General features: G+C 38.3%; 1 protein-coding gene across 9 annotated transcripts in view; it reads left to right on the top strand.

Moving 5' to 3' along the window:
* PLEKHA7 (pleckstrin homology domain containing A7) overlaps positions 1 to 22,913 on the top strand; it is a 146,067-nt gene that overhangs the window by 73,609 nt on the left and 49,545 nt on the right. For 8 of the 9 annotated variants that reach the window (XM_054515192.1, XM_036384118.1, XM_036384119.1 and 5 more), the window contains 2 exons: positions 10,494 to 10,577; positions 17,857 to 17,968. In XM_054515192.1, the coding sequence (XP_054371167.1) occupies positions 10,494 to 10,577; positions 17,857 to 17,968 (196 nt within the window). The remainder of the gene's footprint in view (positions 1 to 10,493; positions 10,578 to 17,856; positions 17,969 to 22,913) is intronic. The other variant, XM_054515194.1, reaches the window with a different exon arrangement.

Here is a 22,913-nt window from a genome sequence, read left to right as displayed (position 1 = left end):
TAATTACCTAAAGAACAAATATTATTTCATGTGAAGTTACTTCACCCCCTTAGCTGCCAAGTTTCAGTCACATGCTTGATAGAGGCTTTCTTGGCATTGAAAGGACTTAATGCAGGATCTGAAGAAGTTGTTTGGAATTTCTTTGAGTCTCTAATCCCGTTCTTACCCCAGGCCTTGTCAGCAGTGTGAGAGCTCTCCTGCTGGCAGCTTCTCTTCTTGCTCCAGCCCAGCAGAGACGTGCAGTGCCTGTGCTCTGCCCTGGACCTGCTGCTTGGCAGCAGCAAACAGGGGCATGCCTTGGGCTCAGGAGGGGACCCCACATGGGACTGTCCTCACAGCCTGGGGACACGTGGCAGGGAGCTCCTCCTTGTGCTGCCAAGGTGAGACAGAGGCGGGTGTTGCTGCCGGTGCTGAGCTGTGCTTTAAGGGCATGTCTCTGGTGCTGAGCTGTGTGGTGGAGCTGTGCATCCCCTGGGATAAAGCAGCAGCAGCAGGAGCAGTGCTGTTGTACCCTTGGAGGTGTTTTCTGCCCCAGGTTCACTGCAGTGACAAGGCAGGGCTCTGCTGGCGCCTCGATGCCATGCAGATACAGGACAGGAGCCAGGCCAAGAGGCCAGGACACCCTGCACAAGTGGCCCAGGAGGAATGCAGCTGATAGCTCCCCTATATATAGTGATACAGTGCTTAGAGCTGGCTTTTGCCTGGGCTGTGCTGCAGTTTTGCTCCCTGGAGCTAAGGATCTTGATTTTGTCTGTGTTGGCTGTTGGTGTTTTGGCCGTCCTGTGCGGTTGTTCACTTCCAGTCACATTGTGAAAGGTGGTAGTTGCTTCATCTTTCTAGTTAATTCAAAAAATAACAGCAGCCTCCATGCTTAAGGAAGGGATTTTCATCTTCTCCAATGGAATAATGTGGTTTCATGCAGTGTCATTCAGAACTGATTTCATGCAGTCCCCAGAAGACTGCATCCTATCTAATAATGCATATTGGTGTTTGCTAATCTAAATGAAACCTCTGAACCACTTCACAGAAAGCCAACAATGTTGTTTTACAACTGTGTTTGCTAGCCTAAGCCCAGGAAGAGTGAAAGTGTGCTTCTTGATACATTGCTTGTGCTATTTTCCTTAGCCACTAGATCTACATATTGTCATCAGTTGTGTGTACTCTGGACTTTTTCTGAACTGGTTGTTTGGGCACTGTCAATGTGTCTTCCTAGTGGCATTAACAAAATGCAAATATTTCTTCTGTGGCTGGGTTGTTTTCAGTGCCACTCTTGCCATTATATTTTATTCTCAAATTTTCATCTTCTGACAGTGCAATGTGTTGACCCAAGAAATGTGGCACAAAATGTTATTATATGAGAGTTTTCTTCAGTTTCATTTATGTTTGGTTCACATACTTAGACATTCAGTACACTAAACTCAGCATAACTTATGCCAGTAGTGTAAATTGTTATTAACCAAGTGCTGTAGGTTATATTGTGACCTGCATGCTTTGATTACATAGTGGGGAGTTAGAGATTGTGGTGGTGACACTGGATGACTGAAAATAGTGGTGTTTCTGAAGAATTAGTTAATTGGTGTGTGTTTAGCAAAGAAAATGCTGGGGTTACACACACTAAAGTAGTTCATTTCCAAAAGTTTGTTTGGCTTTCTGCATTGAGTAAAGTAATGAGAGTTAAACCAGAAATGTTTCAGAGGTTGGAATTATTTAGTACAGTGTTGAAGTGGTTAATGTGTTAATGATTGTATTTCTTCTTCTTTGTATAAATGTTGTCTAGTAGTGTTGTGTATATTTTAGCATATTTTCCATTCTATAAATGCCAAAGAAAATACTTTAACACTACAGCAGTATTTCTATGAGTGTTTGGAAATGTCTGAGGAGTTTCTGTGCTTGTCTGACTTGGGGCCACTGAGTATTTCTACATCTCTGTAAGGACAAGTTGGCTCTAGGTTATTTCTTTGGGCAAGTAGTACTGAAATAGTCAGCTTCAGGTAGCTTTATATCTTTATAGTTGTGTGGCTATAAATGCCCCCTTTTTTCCTGTAATGCTGAGCTTTTTGTTGAATTGCAAAGGTATTTCTGCATCCTTTATAAGCTGTGCATAACCTAAAAAGAGACTCTTCCATATCTGTTTGACAGTTCCAATCCTAAAACATTAATCTTGGCTCTGTGATTTGCAGTAGCTTTCTGTCAGCAGATGCTGATGCCATGGCTTTAGAGCATGTCAGTGTTTCAGTGCTGTAGGTGCTGGGCTTCTTTGGAAAGGGAAGTAACAATGAGGTGTATAATTCACAGCCCTGAAGAGTCAGCCTGAAAAGCTCCATTAATTCCTACCTGTTGCTCTAGGCAAGATGATCTTGCATTGCTAATCTTCTCTCAGCAAAAACTTGGTATTATGTGCCTCTCAGGAGTACTGTAGAGTCCATTTAATACTTAAGATTTGATAAGAAAAAGCATTTTACAAATGCACTTCACTTTGGAGGAGATGCATTGCATTTTATCCAACACAGCGAATTGAGTGAAATAGGGGAAGGAGGAACTCCTTAAAACAGTCAAGAATCACACAAACCAAAAGAAATAATTTTGTTGCTGTAGTATTTTCCTTTTATTTCCCTAAACTGCAGATGAATAGAGTTGGAAGTGTTTCAGAATTAACCACAGGGCTTCCATAGACTGGAATAGTTTGTTGCAAATGAAGGAACTTTTATTAATATGTATGCTATTAATATTAGCCATCCCACAAGACTAGGTGTGCTCTGTGGGAATTGTGGTTTCCTTCATACTAAACTGTATATATTCAGTTAATACAATGCTGATATCCTTGTTTATTCTTTAGCTTGCTGTCTGAAGGGCATGAGGTGTGTAGGATTATGGTCAGTACCTCAGTAGCACTGTGAAGCTGTGGAGGACATGGTAGGGCTGCAGAGGGACTGAGACAGACCCATGGGTGTTCTGAATCACCTTTACTAGGAAAGACTTTGGTTGGAAGTTCTGTCCTAGAAGATAAAAAGCACAGGAACCCAGCCCACATAAATTCTCTGCTTTAATGAAATATTTATTAGTGCAATGTAAATGGACTTTGGATTTATTTAGTTGCTGAAGGAGTTAATTAATGGTGTTATTGAAGACTGAAGGAAGAAACCATGTTTTCATCCTCTTTGGAGCTTTTCTTCCTAAATGATGTGGAGTTTTTACATTTTTCTCTTGGTGGAATCTACTACGTGATTCTTGCTTGTTTGTTTTGGGTTTGTTTGCCTTCTGTGATATAAATAGGAGTTGTACCTACAAACAGTAGTTGTACCTAGCCTTGTGATGGTTGGGCAGCTTGGATTGGGTGAGGCCTCAGGTCTTCTGTGCAGCCCTCTGCCCAGAGTGTGCTCAGTAGTGAGCTCAGACCGGGTTTCTCAGTTCTTCCTCCACTCCAGTGCTGAAAACCTTCAAGGATGGGGACTGCCCAACCTCTCTGGGCAGCCTCTTCTAATGCTTTGCCATCCTTGCTGTACACAGTTGTGTCCTGGAGGGGAAAAAGCTTCTCCTCCGAGCAGTCTGATGGTTTCTTGTTTCATTTGATGCCTGCTCCCATGAGGTGCCACAGGGAAGAGCCTTGTTGGTTGGTCCTGGCAGGGCACTCTGAAGCTGAGCAAGCCCTCAGCCCTGACTCTCTCCTCACCACAGGTGCTCAGGACCATTTTAGTGCCTCTCTGCTGCAATCACTTCAGTTTGTTGATGCCTTTCCTGTATGAGGAAGTCCAAAATTGGATTCAGTATTCTAGACTGTAGCCCTGGGACACTGTGATGGATACCAGCTATAATTCCTTCCTTCCATCCTGGACTCTTGTGATTTTGTATTTGATTAAAATGCCATTCCCATGGTATAGGTGGTAGATAAAACATTTCCATTTCATGGAGAGGTGAAAAGGGCAGTGTGTTTCCACAATGTCTGAGGGCACACACAGCAAGGTCTCAGTCTGCAGTATTGTCCTCTGATAATCACTTATTTTGTATTACGGATTAAATTCAATAAGTAATAAATCAGAAGTGCATCTATCTTTGGCATTAAGAACTCAATGAAGATAAAATATTTTGAGGTTATATACCTTATGTGGCAGCAGAACGAGTTTTCAAAATCTGTTTTTTTTCACTTCTTGTAGCTGTTGTGTTAAATTGTTTCAACTTTCTACACTGTATGGTTTGCTATATAGATGAAAACTGGATGCTGGAAAACTTGTATTTGCTTTGATATTTAGAACAAAGTGGATTTGTTGTCTGTTATCATATGTATGATTTCTTTGCATCAAAGTTTAATGGGGTCAAATAGCGCTAGAGAGGGTTTTCAGTCTGCTTTGGTAAGTTTAGATGCTATGCATGTGAGCACCTATCTTGTTTTAACCAGTTTTGTTACAGATTAAAACCTGAGATATGTGCTACTTTTGTGTAAAGCTTCCCTTAAATACTTTTTCTGAAATAGTATCTTTATGTGGCACTGCTTGTTGGGCAGCTTCCTCACTAAACTCTATACATTGTACTGGAATATAAGAGTAGGCTGCTTCTACCCAGGGTTTTTTAAATCATATTTCTTAAGGATATCACCACTTTCTTTTTTATTAGTGAACGAATTAATAATTTAGTTCGTGTATCTGTGTTATCAGAGAGATTTTTAATTTAATTTTTAATTTTGAAGGCAGGGACTACAGTTCTTCTAAAACTGCAAAAGTAATGAAATAGAAACAAATTCCTTTTTTCTAAGGATTCTATTCTAAAGATTTCTTTTGTCAAGACTTCCTTGTCTGCAAGACTAACATGCTTTTCCCCTTTAATTTCAAGTTCCCTGAATGCATTTTGTTTTTGTGAGTTAATAAAACCCTGATGGTTTCTCATGATAAGCATCAAAAAGGATTTGTGAATCAGCAGATGACTTCAGCCTGTATTACTCATGGAAATCTGTGTTGATCCTGTGATGATAGTGTATTCATCCTCTTATCTGTGCTTTTAATGACTGAAAATACTTGTAGTGATTCTGTGGCATTTTCCATATTAGCTTACTGTTGTTTTATTAGCTCTGTTTTTAAAAGCATGTTCATTAACAAAACCCTTCCTGCTGACACTACTACTGGATAGTATAAATTATCTTTGGTAGTTCATTGAGGCAGGAGAAAAGAATTTTTTCATTTCCAAGGAAACATGCAGTTGCCATTTAACCTCCTCGTCAGTGAGCTGGGTAGAAGGATAACACTACACGAGGGCATGACTGTCAGTTTACTGTTCATTTCAAACTCTTCTTATCTGCAAGCTTCCACCAGAAGTGAAAATACAGTAAAATCTGATGTCAGGCCATCTTGTCCCCTTTCATCTGTCTTTATAAGCCCAGACTCTTGTGTTGACTGCTGCTAGTCACAGACACAGCAGCTCAAGATAGTTACAGAATTGTATTTGGACTGAACAGCTAAACACTTAGGAATTCTCATCTGAGTAGGATGTAAGATTGGAGAGAATCAATTTTTCTTATGCAGTAGTTTCTAGGTTAAGATACTAATTAAACCCAGTGGGGGGATGAAATTTTGACAATATGAAAGTCTCCTGGACACTGATTACAGCGGGGCAAGGATTTTACTGCTGCTCTGATGAGACACTACTATTTTAGAGTATCATTCAGTGTCTTGAAAAGATGGAGTTTTGGGTATGTGCAGCTTGTAGTAGGTGCTTTTGCTTGAGTAATAGAATTATTTGGTATTGTTCCTAATCCTTCCACCTTATATCTGTATTACATTGCATTTTTCTTCCAGCTTGCAGAACTTTGAGGGCACTGTTTTTCTTGGACTATTTGTTGGTACTTGTTCTAAGCCAATTCTTAAAGCTAATATCAAAAAAAAAAAATACTCAGAAGGCTGAAACTATTTTGAAGCCATTGATGTATTTCAGAAATATGTTATGAAATAAAGCAAACTATTCCTGGCTGTTTGGCTGATTCAATACAAGCACTTCCTCCTGTTTGGAGTAACTGCTCACTCACTGAACAGCTCTTCACTGCACGAGCTCTTCTGTCAGCTGCACCCACACCAAAATCACCCATGGAAGTGGAGGGGTGCCCACACACAACTGTCATCACCATTTGGGGTATTCAACATAAAGGTGTTTATGCTTATCTAGTCTTACAGGTAAGTGTAAAGGAGTCAGCCTGCCTGGAAAATAAGTGCTGTAGAAATGACTTGTAATAATTTACAGGGCATCTGTCCAATGACAATGTGAATTTTTCTCACAACTTATAAATTTGCTGTTAATTTGATATAGACTTCATCAATAGTTGATTCACACATTTCAAGTTTCAGCTGCCTGTGCATTTAAATTACTCCAGAGACAATCTATACACTTGTTTGACTTCAAATGAAAGGTCATCAGCATCAGTCATGTCCAAAAATTAATAATTAGGACTTGGCTTTGACTCAAATACAAAATTAATTGAAGTCATATTAATTATGAATTCTGCAAAAGGATCCATACAAGCAAAAGTGCCTGCCTGGCTCCATTATTCTATAGGGATAGGGCCTGGTTTGCATCTGTCTTAAGACAGTGGGTGACTCAATTCTTATGTTGGTAAAAGCTGTGTATACATGCTGTGAAATTGTGGTGAGGTATCTAATTACTAAGAAATGGGTTTTGAACTGTGGTTCTTTTATGAAGAGTCTGAATCTTAAGTATTATCATCCTTGGAAAGTAGTGTTCTGTAACTTTGAAATTCAGAATAATTTCTAAGAGTCTGCAGTGTAATTTAATAGAGCTGGTAGTGATAGATAGTAATCAATGTAATTTCTTGTGGATTTTTCATGGTTTTATACTTGCTTTGCTTTCATGACACTGATTACCAGTATCTGTAAAAATCAGAATAATATAAAACTATTAAAATTAAAAGATGGTTGCAAGGAAAAAATGCCACGATTGATCACACAGAAAATTTGTAGTGTTGCTAGAAGACTTAGCTTGGCATTTCAAACGTGTGGTGTTGTACTAATGCAAGGTCTGAGGCTTTCAGAATTCACATGGTGAAGCATCATAGGCCTTTCCCAGTTTTGTTGAAGCTATTACATGTTTCTCTAATGAAAAAAAGAATAAAGGGGCATGGAGAGTAGAGCAGCTTACCATGTCCTTTTATTAAGGCACATTTATTGTGCCTGTTGTACGTGGTAGATTTCTGACAACAGGAACATGTTCAGTAGTTGCCATTTGGAGGAAATACAGGTGATTAACTACTTCTTGGGTAGCTGATGTGTCCAGAGAACAACTGTGCCAGGTCTTTTCTTAGTCTGTGCTTGCAAAGGAAGGAAAACTTGCACTGCAATAAGTTTAGAGCACTCTGACTGGTGATGTTATTGTTATCAGTGTTGTGTAAACAGATAGCACTGTTAAGAAAATATTTGAAAGACATGAAAACAACAACAAATAATTGTCATCTAAAAATCTAGCTGTTCAATTTCTCTCATCCTGATAAAAACAAGCTACTGCTAATAGTCTTGGAATAAATCCATTTAAATACTGGGAAAGCTTCAAAGAAGCTTTATTATAAGAATTAAATTGTATTTGCAGTGAAAGGGTAGAGGGAGCAGCAGAGAATGACAGAACAGAATAATTTGTGTTGGAAGGAAGCTCTGTACCCCATCACATCCAGCCAGGCCAGCTTCAAAGTTGGAACCAACTTATAAAGTTTGATATTTGGCTTGGAGCCTTATCTGGCCACGTTTTGGATGTTTCCAAGGAAGGAGATTCCTCAGCCTTGCTAGGCAACCTCTTCCAATGTTTGACTGCTCTCATTGTGAAGGGAAATCTCCCTGCTATCTAATTCCTTGTTGCAAGGCATTAGCCATCTGTTGTATAGGTTGTTTTGAATAGTATCGCTTAGTCTTAATGAGTCCTGTGAGGCAAAACACTTAAACTCTCACTTTTCAAATTCAAATAAACCACTGTGTTCTGCAAAACTAATTGTTGGTGGCGAGGGTTTCATTTCTTTCTTCACAGTGAAGTCCTACTATTGAAGCTGCAGATTTGCAGGAAGTTTTGGGTTTATGTGCCCTCTCCTTGTCTGTGAAATTACCCATCTGCATTTTAGGCAGCCACAGAGCCATCCTTCTGTTTCTCTGCTCATAGTGTTTGCTTGATATGCAAAACTTGTCCTAAAATGCATTGCTCAGATATTTAAAAAAGTGTTTACTTTCCAGCTGAAATCTTTATTATTAGTGAGTATATTAGTGAGTATATTTAGTCTTGTTAGTAAAGTACTTTCCCCTTTTTTTTTGCAACTAAGAGGACTAATTCCTCTTCTGGTGAATTTATTTCCTGAAATAGAATAAAGCATTTGTGTACATGCTGGTATGGTATCATGGGAAACTTCCCTTCCTGAATAACCCTAGAGCACTTCTGGAATACAGTTCTTTTTCTTAGTCTTAATTGAAGAGTGAGTTATTAATGATTGACAGCCTGCAGATGAGAGCTTGTTGGCAGTTCCTCTGCCCCTGGAGAATATAGCTGGCAAGGTCCTTTCATTTTTTTAAGCTAATAGAGTATCTGCACTTTTTTTGATACTAATCGTAACCTAAGCATCTAAGGTTAAGCAGACTGCATCAGGCCTGCTTTGAAAGGAAAGGCTTTCAGCTTAAAACTGGACTGTGTGACAAACATAGAGTTCAGTTGTTAGGGTTATAAGTAATTTATTTATGATTTTCTTTGAAAACATCTCAAGTTCCTATCCCACTCTTTGGATGTAGACACAAAATTAAATCTCACATAGAAATGCTTTTTTTTTAGGAAACAATACTCCTCAGTGGTTTTGTGAGGAAATAGATCCTGGTTGCTTTGTAGATGTTATTGTGTGCTTACTGAAGATACTTCTCTGGATCTCTGATTTCATGGAAAAACTGAAGAGATAGAAACTTTATTAACCTTTATTAACCCACAGCTGTAGGACAGGTTAGTTCTCAGCAGTGTCGGGAGCAGTGGAGTAATTGATAGCCCATATCTTGTTCGCAGTTTCCAATGGCTCTAGGGTGACGATTTTTATAATAGGGGAGGCTGGAAAAAGGCCTTCTGGTGTTGCATAAGTTGTTACAGCTTTCAGCTTATCATTGGAAATGTTTGTGATATGGGTGCCTTATATCTGACTTGCTCAGTTATAAGGAACCCAACACAGTGGCCAGGTGTGTGATGGAAAAGGGTGAAAAGTTTATAACACACCAAACACTCTCTGTGTTTATAGCCTGAGTGGAACTTAACATGAGTAACTGGTGGGGTTTTTGTTGTTTTTAGGGGTTGGTTGGTTTTGCCTTGCTTGGTTTTGGTTTGTTTGTTAAATCAAGACATGTCCTGAGCTATTTACATTGGCATGTTATGGCTGCATGAGCTGTTTGATTGTTAGCTGTTCTTTAGTCAGCAGAGTGTTATCTCTTAGGAACTCATTGCTCTGAAATCTGAAAGTGTTTCTTTATGCCTTATTCTGTGCTGGGGGGCATCCTGGTGTGCTGGACAGCAAGGTCAAATCTGTAATGCTTGAAACCAAACAGGCTTTACAAGAGGAAAAACTCCAGCTCCTTAAACAAGAAAACACATCAAGTTTTCATTTTTGCCTCTTTGAGGTAGAATTTTTTGAATGGCCTTGTTATTTTTGCTTTCTGAATACACTCAGAGCGTGTTACTGTTTTGTTACATTTGATGTGAGTGGTGGTTTTGGATGTTGTTTACCTAAGAATTGTTAACCCAGAAAAATTTAGAGTCTTAAATAATGAGCTCTTGGTTCACAGATAGGTAAGATACCTATCTTTAATGAAATGTTTCACAGAGGATAGCAAAATGTTTGGATAGTGCTCTGAGGGGAAAGCTTATAGAAACCCCTGATCTTAATTCAGTTGTGATGAAATACTAAATAATGCTGTTTTATATGAGCTGTGCAGCTGCACAGCTAAGGTTATATGTGGTCCTCTGCATGAAGGTGTAAAGAGAAATCATTGGAGGAATACCACATTAGAGGAAAAAGAAACATGCAAGAAATGGCTTCCACATAATTTTTCTCTGACGTCATTAAATAATAAAAAATGTGTAAAATGTTGCATTTCAAATTACTGGCTCTGTTCTGTGAAATTTATGGAAACACAAATCAGAAATGTATGTTATGTAATTTCTATGCTATATCTAAATAATCTGATAACTGCCAGGTATAAATAATCATAAATTCAAGTGTGTCTCACTAACTAAAGATTGCAACTAGTTTACTTTTAAAACATAAACTTGCTTAATAATTAAATGGCACAGTGTGCCATTGGCAAAGTTGACAAGAACATAGGAAGGAGCTGAAAACATTTCAGACTTGAAAAGTACTTCAGAAATATGTTTAATTTCTGGACTAGAGCAGCAAAACATCAATATAAAAAGTTCTGCTTTTTAGATACCATATTTTACAGAGTATAGCAATATTAATTTTTCTTTTTCCTTTTTTCTTTTTTTTTTCCTTTCAGCCATAATCAGCAGACCACGTCATTTAGACATCCTGTGACAGGACAGGTTTCTCCAGAAAATATTGAATTTATTTTGCGAGAAGAGTAAGTAGTTTTATACCCATGTCAAGAGATCTAAAACAGTAACACATTTACCTACAGCAGATTAGTACCTTAATTTATTGATAGTTCTTCCAATATTGTAGAAAAATTTAATTGAGGTTTGTGCTTAAAATTTTGCTTCTCATTCTGATAGTGCCTACTTCCAAGTCCTAGCTTGGAATCAAAAACTGTTGTTGTGATAGTTTTTGATTCCAAGCTAGGACTTGAGGGAAGATCTTTATCAAATCTTCAAAAAAATTCCAGACAAACCTAAAAGTAAACAAAAAAATAACGAAATATACTTAAACAATAATGCTTTAGTCTTATATAAATATCAGGTAAACAGAACATAAATGTAAAGTGCATATTGGAAGGTTTGTATTTCTTTGGTTTTCTTATGTTCAAGATGTTCTACATTCATCACCTATTTTCCTTTGTTCTCAAGAAATGGTGTAGAATATATTTGTGTCCAGCATACTTAATCTTGATTGCCTGATCAAAAAAAACCAAACAAAAGTAAGAAATGTATGTGTTCAGTCCTGGTGAATGTGGATTGGTGCTGGATTCGATTATGCACCATTTCTCTGTAGGCTTCAGGTCCTCTTTGTCATCCTGGCTGCCTGCTAGATTGCTGCTGCCATCCTTCTCTAGTGGAATCACTGGCTATCTTCCCGAGACAGAAAACAGAGTCCTGGACAAAACTCTACATCACTTCTACAACCAAAGGGCAAGAAGAATGGCACACCACCAGATAGTTTTTCTTTTCCAGCACTGTTCAAGCAGCCTCTGTCATAGAGCCTGGGCATCCTGCTGCGGTGCCCTGGATGTGAGGTTTGTGTGGCTGCCTGCACGATTCTGAGCTCTTCAGATTTCAAATTCTGGGACATTTAATTTGCTTTACATTTTGGTAGGACTGCTATGAACAGCAGTTTACAGCATTAAGAAAAATGAGGCCTAGAGGAAGGCTGTTCAACACTCCCAGGAGACTGAGCTTTTCCATGTCTTCTCTTGTGACTTGGAGAAGTAAACATGACTGTAGAGCTCTGAGATTCTGCTACAGCCCTGAGGAGAACTTCTTAAATAGTTTCAAAGCCAAACCAACAGACCAAAACCATCAATATCAGCAAAACCCCTACAAAAAAACACAGGCTAAACAGTTGCTCTCCCCCAAGGCAAAGCAAAGCCAAGACCAAGTCCTATGTCAAGATGCCTGATGAGAACTAACATGAAATATAACATTGTAGGAGAGGGCTGTGATTGGGTGTGAGAGCTGTGGGGTGGCTGCTGAGCTGGAGGTCACCCCAGCTGTCCCATGGCATGCAGGTGCTTTGCTGCTCGTTTACAGGTATGAAACGAGCTGCTCCACCTCACTGTCCTAGTGAGGAGAACAGGTATTGTTGCAAATCAGCAAGTCTCACAGAGAGTATGGGCAGCAGTCATGTGTTCCAGCTTCCATCCATTAATTGGTTTTTAATTTATCTGTTGTAAAGGTTCAATCAAATTTAATAAGAATTTAAACATAGGTACTGGAAAATAGGTGTCTGGATAACCTCTTGGAGTGCCTGCCTGGATTAGTCACACTTGCTTGGGCTGTTTTTCGTTTTGTAGTCATAGCAGCTGATAAATTATTAAAAAAAGGTATTGAAAGAAGTACTTGTTGGTGGCACATGGATTTAGTAATCTTACTTATGTTAGAAACTTTCTTGGAGGAGAAATAGAAGTGCTTATGTGGAGGGGAGTCTGATGAACATGTAGACTTCAGTTACTTGCACTGAGATGGTATCAAAACCAGGAAAAATCTCACATTGTAGTAGAATTAGTTGAGAGAAGGGGTTTTAATTCTAAAAGAAGAGGGAATGGCTGGAGGGATAGAGAGAAGAGTAAGTGTTTCTAGTGACTGCTCAGGAAACAGGATTTGCAAGAATGTTTCTCTAAGCTTTGTTATTGGCGTGAAGAGCATACAGTGTTTTTAAAATCAGATGTTTTTAATCTGTCAGATAAATTTGCTTTAAAAATGTCTTTTTCAAATGTGTGGGATGCTCTGGTTTCCTTAGTTTTGTACCAGTTCTGTGCAGCAGTGGGGGTTTGCACAGAGGCTCTTCACCATGGCCCTGTGAAGACCTGAACTCTTCACCTGAGTTCCTGCCAGGTGATGATGTTGGCATCTGTGGATGTGTCTGGTGAAATCAGAGGAGCTGTTGGCACCTCCCTGTCCTAAGGCCTAGGAACTGTGATGGAGCTCTGCTGTGTTTCCAGTCCTTTTCCCTCAGGCATCAGGGATTTCTTGGAGTCAGTGGTGTTGGTGGTGTGTCAGTTTGGAATCAGTGTTGGAGATCCCTGTCCCGTGATGAAAGGATTTCCACTAGGTGAGAGAGGCAGTCTCTGGGTCAGCATGGTCTATGGAACCTTTCCATCGTGGCATCCTTTGACCAAGACTACTTTTTCCTGTCGCTGGAGAACCCTATCTGAGGCAGTAAGCACTCTTAAGGGTTTCATAAGAGGAGATTTGTTCTGTAGCGCTGTTGTGACATGATTTGTTACTGACTGCTTGATTTTAATTTAAGATTAGGGCCAAGGGCTTGTCAACAGATGTTGACTGGGAGCTAGTGGGGAAAAGTGACCACAAACTTGTTCAGGCTGCAGCAGACATATCTACTTAAAAGAACACATTTTACATCAGAAAAGTAATTTACAGTTGTGTAGAAATGATGAATGTGGGGACTGCTCTGGCCATTGCTCATCCTGGAAGCAGTGTTCTGGCAAGAAGATTTGGAAACAAGTTTTGGAAAATTGCACCAAGGAGTGATGTAATCCTAGCTTGATTATGACTCAGTTGTGAACCAAATGCCCTTGATTCACTTGATCAAATAAAAACTGGACACTTTCAGTAAAAGGCTGGGACTGTATTTCACTAGTATTTCCCCAAGGTGTTTAAACAATATCACATCAATTTTGCTTTTCAAGCTGAAATTTGGTTTTCTCAACTCCATTGTAGCTGGAACCTGTAACTTTTGAATTACATTATCTTTTGATCCTTACACTGTTCCTTCTTCCTAAAGGTGTTCTAATTTAGATTTCTTTTTTCTTTTAAATAGTGAATTAGTAATTCCTTATTTCTGAAACATTCTTTGCTGGGACCACTATCAAATCCCTACCTTGTGCTCTTTTTCCAAGCTTAGCAGTTTTGCTCGCTTGGTGTGTGGGGTGTGTGTTCTGTATCCTTCACTAGCTCTGCTTGAGAGCCAGCTTTTCTACATGTCACTTTTAGGTTTCTTTTTTTCTCATGGAATGGTTGGTCATAGGTGACTGCAAGATTCAGCCCATGAGCTCATTGTTTGTTATAATAATTTAATTGTACTTTTCCTTCTCCCTCTACTAATAATTCTTAATGTTCTTTGGCTGCTGTTACTCATTGAGCTGATATTTAAAAATAACCTTTCCTTGGCAATGTTGTTTTGATAAAAGCTGCAGAGGTGGTTTTTATTTCTTCCTCCTCTGAATTACTTTTCTGTTGTTGGCACTGAATTCAGTTTCACATCATGATTGTTTGTATTTGAAGTTTATTTTTCTGTCTGTTTCTGCCAGCATTTCAGTTTTTGTCTAGAATAATTTTTATTTTCTTTTGACTTGTTCACCTCACAGTTCTTAGGATCACATTGAAATAATCTGAGCATCTTGCTGTATGGGAAGCCCCTCCAATTCACAACTGCTTCTTGACCTTTGTGCTTTGCTTTCATCTTTTTAGTGAACCCTTAATCCACAAACAGACCTTTCTTAAACAACTGATGGAGAACTGAGAATTAATGATAAGTCTGCTAGACAGGTGTTTGTTGTTTACACATGCATTTCTCTGAAAACCATCTATGATAGAATTACTGAGGATAGCTGTATATCATGTTTAGATTTCTCCTCCCATATCTTTGTTAAATAACAGTTCTTTAAGTAATTGTGGACAGAAAGGAAGAATCAGGCACATGCAGCCATGTGACTAATGTTAGACATTACTAGTTGTTTATTAGGAGCTGTATAATATTTGTCATAGGAGTGTGTTTGCAAATGAGAAGATAGTACTTTAAAAAATACAAGACTTGAACATAAATGTAGACATATGGGGGGAAAAATATAGTGTGCTTAATGCAATGAGTGCTATCCTCTTTTTTGTGTGTCTGATAAAACCTGTGTATCACCTCTGGGGAGAGAGCCATCTTATTTTATCTATTGCATTTGGTTACTATAGCAGCAAAAACACCAGGTGGAGAGGAAAGAGGAGACCCAAACAACCCTAAAATAAGTATCTACCCTGTTTACATGTATAGAAACGCTAGGAGAGTTGTTTTTTTTTTTTAATCTAGCTGATTAGGAAATTTATTAGTAATAAAACTACATGGACAGAATGTTATTGCATCGTGTCTGATTCCAACAAATAAACTTTTTAAGTTGCTGGTATGGATGTGGATCTTCCAAGTCGACTGATTTTTATGGTCTCTCGTGAGTATTGCATTTTCAATATGGGCTACTGGTCTAGTCATTGTTTTTTATTGTTCTTCTTCAGTGTTAGGGTTTTTTAATAACCCAAATGTTGGCAATGTAATTTTTTCAGCTGGTAAATATGGTTTCTGGAGACATACTAGCAATGTTTAGGTAGAGCAGGGAGTTGCTTGACAGGAGTTATTATATAGAGTGTTATTTTCAAGTACTTAAAAATATTTACACAGTATTGGAGCTCCAAATGGACACACTGCAATTCTGTGTGTGTACTCACACACTTGTGGGAGGCAGTAAAAAACTAGCCTGAAAATAGTAAAACAGCATCACTACGAAGACAGAATGGGGTACCTTGGATAACAGATATTATCAAACATCTTTGGTAATAGAAGCTTTGAACTAATGTTTCTGAATGCACAGAGTCAGTGCTGTAGTCACTTATTTTTGAAGTTGAATCTGTAAATATTATTAGGACACTGTTAATTCCCTTAACAGGCCAGGATGTTTCAGGTAATTCTGCATATTCTGTCTGTTTTTACTTGCTTTTAAAAACACTGAGAATATTGATTAGCTGTTAAAAGACTTGAATACCTGAGTTTTATGTTCTGATTTCATGCAAAAATCCAATTGTATCCTTGAAATACTATATACAAAATAGTATTATACTGAAATTAATTTGCAGTATTGTTTTGTGGTTTCTGTTAAATATTGGGTGCAGCAAGTTTGCATCGCCAGGTTTGCTGCTGAACTTTTTATAGGAGAATAATAATGTGCTTTCTCTTTCAATGGACTTAATGTGTCTTTTGCTTGCTATTTGAATTCTTCCATGGCAACTACCTCACATTTTTTAAAGAGCATTTTTCTCCTTGTGAATTTGAAGTTCGTCATTAATTTGATAGTACTAGAAAGGGAAAGCCTGGTTTCTTGGCAGTGATCACTTGTAGTAGCAAGTGGAAGAGAAATCACTCTATGATTACATAGTAAATGCTTAGAAATTACATTTTTATCATTCTGTATTGTATTATGATTTTCTTATGATGGTCGTGTTAAACATATAGCTTATTTTGCTCTGTAATACTTCTATTTTTTTTAAGTGCAGTATGTTTAACCTGCTGTGAAACAGCATTTTTGAGAATAGAGAAAATCTGTTAAATCAGAGTAGAAATATTAAGTTAAAACCATTCCTCTGGGGTTATTTCTTCTTCATTAATTTTTTATTGGAAAGATTAATTCCAATTTGTCAAAATTTAAATTGTATTTTTCATTTTCATCAACAGGAATAGCTTAGTTAGGCAGTGTCATGTATGGGAAGTTTTTTAATCTGCATTTTGCAGAGACTGGATTAAAAGGTGATTAAATGCTGAACCAGGGTAGCTGGTCCATAAGAGGTGGGGCAAATTGACTCAAACTGACATGATGAAGTTCCCTTGCTTTAAAGGATGGCCAGGAATTTTAGGGGCTTGCTGTAGGTTGTTCTTATATCTTGGACCTGAGGTTATATATAAAATCTAGGAAGAAGGAATTTATGTCAGATATGCAAGACATAAATAAAATGGGACCTAACTTGTATTACTTACTTGCAAGCTTCATTGAAACCCTGGTCACAAATGGAAAAATATGGAAAAAACACCTATCCAAGCTTTTGAACAGATAATTGTTCAGGTTGTAACTGAGGAAGAGCAGTGATGGCAAATATTTTGTCCTCTTAAACCTGTGTTGAGCTACTAAAATCACAGACTCCTCTCTGTTCTCGTGATAACTCAGAATTATTCTGTTCTCTGTTGTGTTCAGATCTGGATTTCAGTGGTAGCAGCAACCATGGTTGGTGTAGCTTGTATACCATTTTTGGTTTTTCTAGTAAATGGCTTTGGTGACTGGGAAAAGGAAAATCAGGTGTTGTTAATTGTTTGTTTTGTTGTGTTTTCTTTTCTGATGTGACTCTATTACCACTTGTTATTTGCTAAATTATGTTGTTAATGATTTTTGAAAATGCCACCTGTGGTTTTAATTTCATTTGATGCTGGTGTCGAGTTTGGCTGCTGAAGCTTCTCTTCACAGAGATTTTATTTTGCCCTTCTATCTATCCTCTCAATTCTTCATCTGGGTGGCTGTACTGAATTCTTACTTGTTGAACATGTTCTTCTGGTAGGATTGACCTCACCTATGCCTTAAGTGGCTATCTGAGCTAGTTATCAGGATTTCTGGAATCTTAGGATGACTCAAATTATACATTTCTAACAACTATCTGCCTTGAATTGCACCATTTTGCTTAAAAGGTATTTTAATAATTCATATTGTGCTATGAATCATATTTTGGGCAGATTCAAAGATACGGCATTAAGTTAGTGAAAGATCTAACAGCAGTCAAGACTCAATTTGATTTTAAATAAAAAGCCTGTTATTGCCAAGTGCTGATTCCTGTCCTTTTCTCCCAGTACTGGCTCTTTCACAGGTTTGGCCAGTTCTCTAAATTGGGCACAGTTTGGTTTCGCTGCATAGGCCTTATTTTCTCTCTTCCTGCAATCCTTGTTAGATCTTGATCCTCTCTTGGGTTTGCAGACAATTTGGCAGGTTTCTCCTTCCTGATGCATAGACAAATACCAATCATCAGATGTCACTGCTTGGGAAAGACTTGAAATCTAAATCACAGGAGCGGCGCAAAGGAACCTGCAGATGCATGGGAAATATTTGACTAACCTGTCATTCATTTGCACACTGTGAATTTTAAACATAAAAAGGCCACACTGAATGTTTGAAACTATGTGCTTTAGATTATCTGGTTTTGTTTGCTTTCTAGACAGAATTCATCTATGTCCAACCAACAAATAAACCAAAGGCCTTCAAGCATGGTCAGTGAAACGTCCACTGCAGTAACTACGGCTGCTGTTGATACAAAACCTGGCTCTAAGGTAAAGGAAAAAGCTATTTTTTTCAGCTTGTTGATCACAACTTCACTAATTTTTAAATCCAGTGTTCTTATGCTGATTTCAGTAGGGCTGTGGATTAAGCTAGAAGTCTAGTAGGACCTCAGAGAAGAGGTAATATCTTCTACTCAGACACAAACCTTTTGACAGCACTGTATACCCACGTGACAGCATTGAATGGTGACTTCTTACATTGTGATTATTGGGACACAGAAAGTTTGAGACTTACAAGTGGAAGTAAATATATGTAATATTAGTATTTCAGCAAGTGTTTTGGTGGTCCAGTGTATATGGCCAGAAGTGATGCATGATACCAGGAATTTGCAGTTCTTATTTTTTCATGAAATCTTACTGCCTTTCCTCCTCCTAGTAACAATTAAATCCTTTGCTGCCCTCACTGCATTGCACAAGCAGTGCAGGCACCAAGTTCACACACATAATGTTTAATAATAGAAAAGTCCATTCCTTGTCATTGACAAAGGACCTGTGTCCATTATTGAACAAAGTATAATAAAGTGCTGTACTTGAAGTGTCACCATCTGTTTTAATACTTCTTTGACCTTACAGTAAATTACAGAACAGTGAGAATGGTAGTGGGTGGATAAAAGGGATAGAGCAATATTGAAAGAATTAGCAGAGATAATTTTCTTAACTTTGACTGCAGTTCTTAAACTTCTCAGTTGTTTTTTTTTTTAAATGCAAAAGTGGGCAGCCTTTTATGTAACTGAGTTTAAGAAAGGGCTTCACCATATTGATTGCAAAAACGTTTTGTTTAGTTGGAATACTTAAAATCTTTTACTAATATTTTGATATGCTTGAGTACAGGAGGTGATACAATTTCATGAGAAGCTGAAAATTAATTTTTTAAAAATTATTTTAAAACCTACAATGTATAAGTTATTGAACCAACACAAAGATTGTAATGTATCATATCTCAAGAATGCATTTATCTTTAAAGTGCTAGATGAAGTTATCACTGCAAACAGTAAGCTTAGTAGGTTGCTTGAATTATTTGAAACACTTCTTTTTGATGTTTGAAGAGTTGAAATTACCAAAGTATGTCGTCATTTGTTTTTACTGTATTTATCCTGCTAACTCTGATTTTTTAAAGCCTGCATTAGAGGCAGAAAGCTCATTTTTTCCCTCTTTAAACCAGCAAAAACTTACTGGGGACCTGATAGGGTGCTTTGAGCTGGCGAGTTCTCCAGTGACACAGTTAAATCTAACTTGGCCAGGATCACACTTCTGCCAAAACGTGTGCATCCTCTGAGCCCTGCTCCTGCTGCTTCCCTCTGTCACCTGCTTGCACTGATCCAGCAGAGACCAAAAATGGGGACTGGATTCCATTCCCAGTCACCCACATGCTGGGGCCATGTCAGAACCACACAGCTGAACAGGAGGGTAATGCTTTTTTCATCACAGCTCAGAGAATGTCCAGAACCACCTCCCAAGGCTTTGGTTGATCTGGTTTTGGTCTCTCTTTCTATTCTGTTTGCAGTCCACTGTAAGGGTGGCTGTGCATGCTTCTGGCAGGCACCCAGGTGTGGATTTTTTAACACATGGCAGCTTTAGACTTACAATAAAGCTCTCACAGAGGCTTTGCCAGCACTTTGCTTCTCCACCAAGTTTGTTTTTATAAGATCCATTCTACTTTGGGTCCTTAAGATGAACCAACATCTTTCCTACATCTGCTGTGTTTCATCATTGCATGTGTTAACAGGCTTGAAATCGCTTCTCTTGTTTTGTGCAGTCAGAAGATCTGTTGAATTCCTTCACAGTCTAACACAAAACTTATTTCAAGTGAACTAGTAGTGAGAAAAAAGGCTGTAAAATGACCTGTGTCCTCTGCTTTGAGATTGACTTTTAGGAGGTTGAGAATAGATTTTAAGGTCCTTCCATCTATTTCTAAATGTTTTCTTCCCTCAATTCCTAATCATTCTTTCAAAGAGTGTGTTCTCAGATGCAGACATGAAGCACAGTCATGTTCATGCTCTCTACTTAGCCATGGCTAATATTTTTTTTTTTTAATGTTTCTAAAATTTGGTCCTGCAAATGCCATCACAGAATGGTGTATGCATAGTGCTGGAATCCTGGCCAAGTTCAGCCTTTTTTTCTATAGAGCTGTGCACATTTGGGGCCAGTATATTGATGCAGGAACTGTCTGAGTAAGTAATTGAAAGACTTGAGACCAATGCAGTCTATCTTGCTCTTTGACATTTGAGGGGTATGGGGTTGAAGGAATAAAAAGCAAAAGGGCATTTTGATAAACTGCAATTATTCTCTGTCCCAAAGATCTTGTTCATACCCAGTTCAATTACATGATTAACCATGTTAAAAGCCATTTATATTGATTAATAATTAAGGTTATGGAGGAAAAAGGGTCTGCTTCAGTTTGACAGTAAGGTACATTTGGAATTTAGTCTGTTGAAACATCTCATGATGTAAATGAAAGTTAGTAAATGTTACTGTGCCACACAGGACTCTGGCCAAGTCAAAAATGAAAGGACTGTAGGGAATGTATTTACTATCTGCATTTTGAGAGCATGTTGGATGGGTTCTGCATAACAGAAGTGATTGAATTGTTGATGACACTGGTGGTTGCTGGTATTTCTCTGAGGTAAACTGGTGAGGAATCCAAGTAAAGAATGTGTCTAGCAGCTGGAGCAAGCAGTGGTGACAGGAATGTGATGTGCCAGCTCTGGGACTGTCTGGAGCTGGAGTGCAGCACAGGGTCCAGTTCACAGCCACTGCATGGGAATGCTCAAAATTTGGTGATTTTTTTGGAGAGTTTCAGTTTTTTCTATCTGAAAAATAAGGATTAATATCTCATTTTCTTGGAGATACTAAAAGGATTCATAAGTTCATTTCTAACTGAAACACTGAGATTTTTTGACTTGAAGAGTTTGACTTAAACAGGTGGCTTTTTATAGGTTGACTTTTTAAAAATTCCTTCTAGGTTGAAAGTTCCATGTTTTATTATGCATATATATTTGCATATTTTGACCAAAATACAGTCTTCCTGTTTACTATTTTAAAAATCTGTTCAAAAAAAAGAGCCTGTCTGTACTTTTTTTGTTTGTCCTGTTTCAAAGAAAGAAAAAAATTGCATAATATGTTGGCAACTTTCCTCCTCAGCTACAAGCTACTGTAAGAAATAAGATGAGGCAGTGATGGAAAGGGATTTGAAAATTTTGGCTTTTGACATTTTTGAGTTTTGTTGCAAAAACTCAGCAGTCATTCACAAGCAAGTCAGCATAACAAATGCACTGAAGTCAAAAGTGACTTTTGTGTCTTCAGTGATACAGACAGCTGTGCTGACCTGCATTTTTAAACTTCTGCCAATGATATCAGAAGAATTCAAGTTAGGAACAGACTACTGCAGTGCAGAGAAATAGTTTAAAAATACACCTTTTCTTTCAAACCAATTAGTATAGCCAGTGGAAACAAGGTGTGACTAAGTATCTGTTATGCTTTGCAGTATCTGTTATGCTTTGTTTTATTCCAGAGCAGAATGAGATAATCAATACTGAAGATTAAAAGAGAATTTTAATTACATAAAGCACCATAAAATGATAATTTTGTTTCCATTATGGCTATTGGATTGACATATAATACACAGCCTTTGGACAAATTTTCCTACTCCTGTGCCGTAGATATTATTTGGTCCTTTGACCAAGTCCAAGGATGATTTTTCTACATTGTGGTCTGCATTTTAAAATTATTAAGATCAGAGAAAGTGCTTAATTAAAATATCTGATTTAAAAAAACCCCCAAATTTAAATGCTGCTGTAAGGCTAGATAAGCTGCACTTCAACTGCTCCTCAGTTCCTTCACCCTTCCAAAGATCTACATGAGAGAAAGATTAGGAAACTAAATTCTGTACATTTTGTAAATTGATTTATGTTCAGCTGCAAAGTACAAATAAAGTAAAAACAAAATAAAAATAGATTTTTGACTTTTAGAGCTTTAGCAAATTTGGGCCTCATTATTTTCATCACCCTTTTAATGTAGCTGTTGTATCTTAACATTTGGCAGCAATTTCTAAAAACTCAATTGTCTTGTTTACTTCTCATTTTTCTTTACAAAAGCCCTTACATGGCTGTGTTTGCCCACAGCCAGTGCTCTGCAGCCTGTTGGCTGAGTGCCTTAGCACAGGTCTGGCAGACACAAAGCCTGGGAGATGTGCTGATGCCATCCTGACCTGACTTCTTCTATGAACTGGCTTTTGCCAGCTGGATGGTAGGGGCACCTCCTCAGAAACCTGTTCTACAGCCTGCTCTGCTGAGTTTGTGCCAGCAGCCCTGGACAGGTGGACAAGTATGGGCTTTTTCCTCAGGTGACCACCTGTGGTGCCCTGGGTGCTGCTGGGTCTTGTGCAGGCTCTCACTAAGCTGTCTGGGGAGGTGGCAGTGCTGGGGAAATCCTGCTCCTCACTCCTGTTAAATCTGCCTCACTGCTTTATATGCTGTAGCACCAAAAAAGAAGTGCATTTTTCCATGCTGGTTTTAGCTAACCCTTCATTAAGACAGGAAATTTAGTGCAGGTTGGTAAAGTCTGGCCTTCATCAATCAATCAACAGAATCCATTTAACGTTATAATATTCTGCTAGAATTATTTACATTATAGACAGCAGTCTTCTAGTCCAGATGTTGCCTGACTGGCAGGAGCAGTACACTGAGATTTTTTTCTGATGTTATCCCTGGTGTGTGATGAATATACTCGTTTCCAGAGCTGCTGTTTGCCTGCAGAGCATCTGTACGCTGACAAGCTCGGAGATTAAAAAGAGAGACACTGTAGGAGAGAATTTGGGCAGCTCTTTTCTTGGAGAACTTGGCAGCAGCTGTAAGGGTGGTGTGTCCTGAAGCACTTGGAGGAGCAAACTGGGCTGAGGCTGGAAAAGAGCAGGCAGATTACTCATTGAGTGATTTGT

Source organism: Molothrus ater, chromosome 6, assembly GCF_012460135.2.
Source record: "Molothrus ater isolate BHLD 08-10-18 breed brown headed cowbird chromosome 6, BPBGC_Mater_1.1, whole genome shotgun sequence".
Lineage (NCBI taxonomy): Eukaryota > Metazoa > Chordata > Aves > Passeriformes > Icteridae > Molothrus > Molothrus ater.
This window is presented reverse-complemented; position numbering and strand designations above follow the sequence as displayed.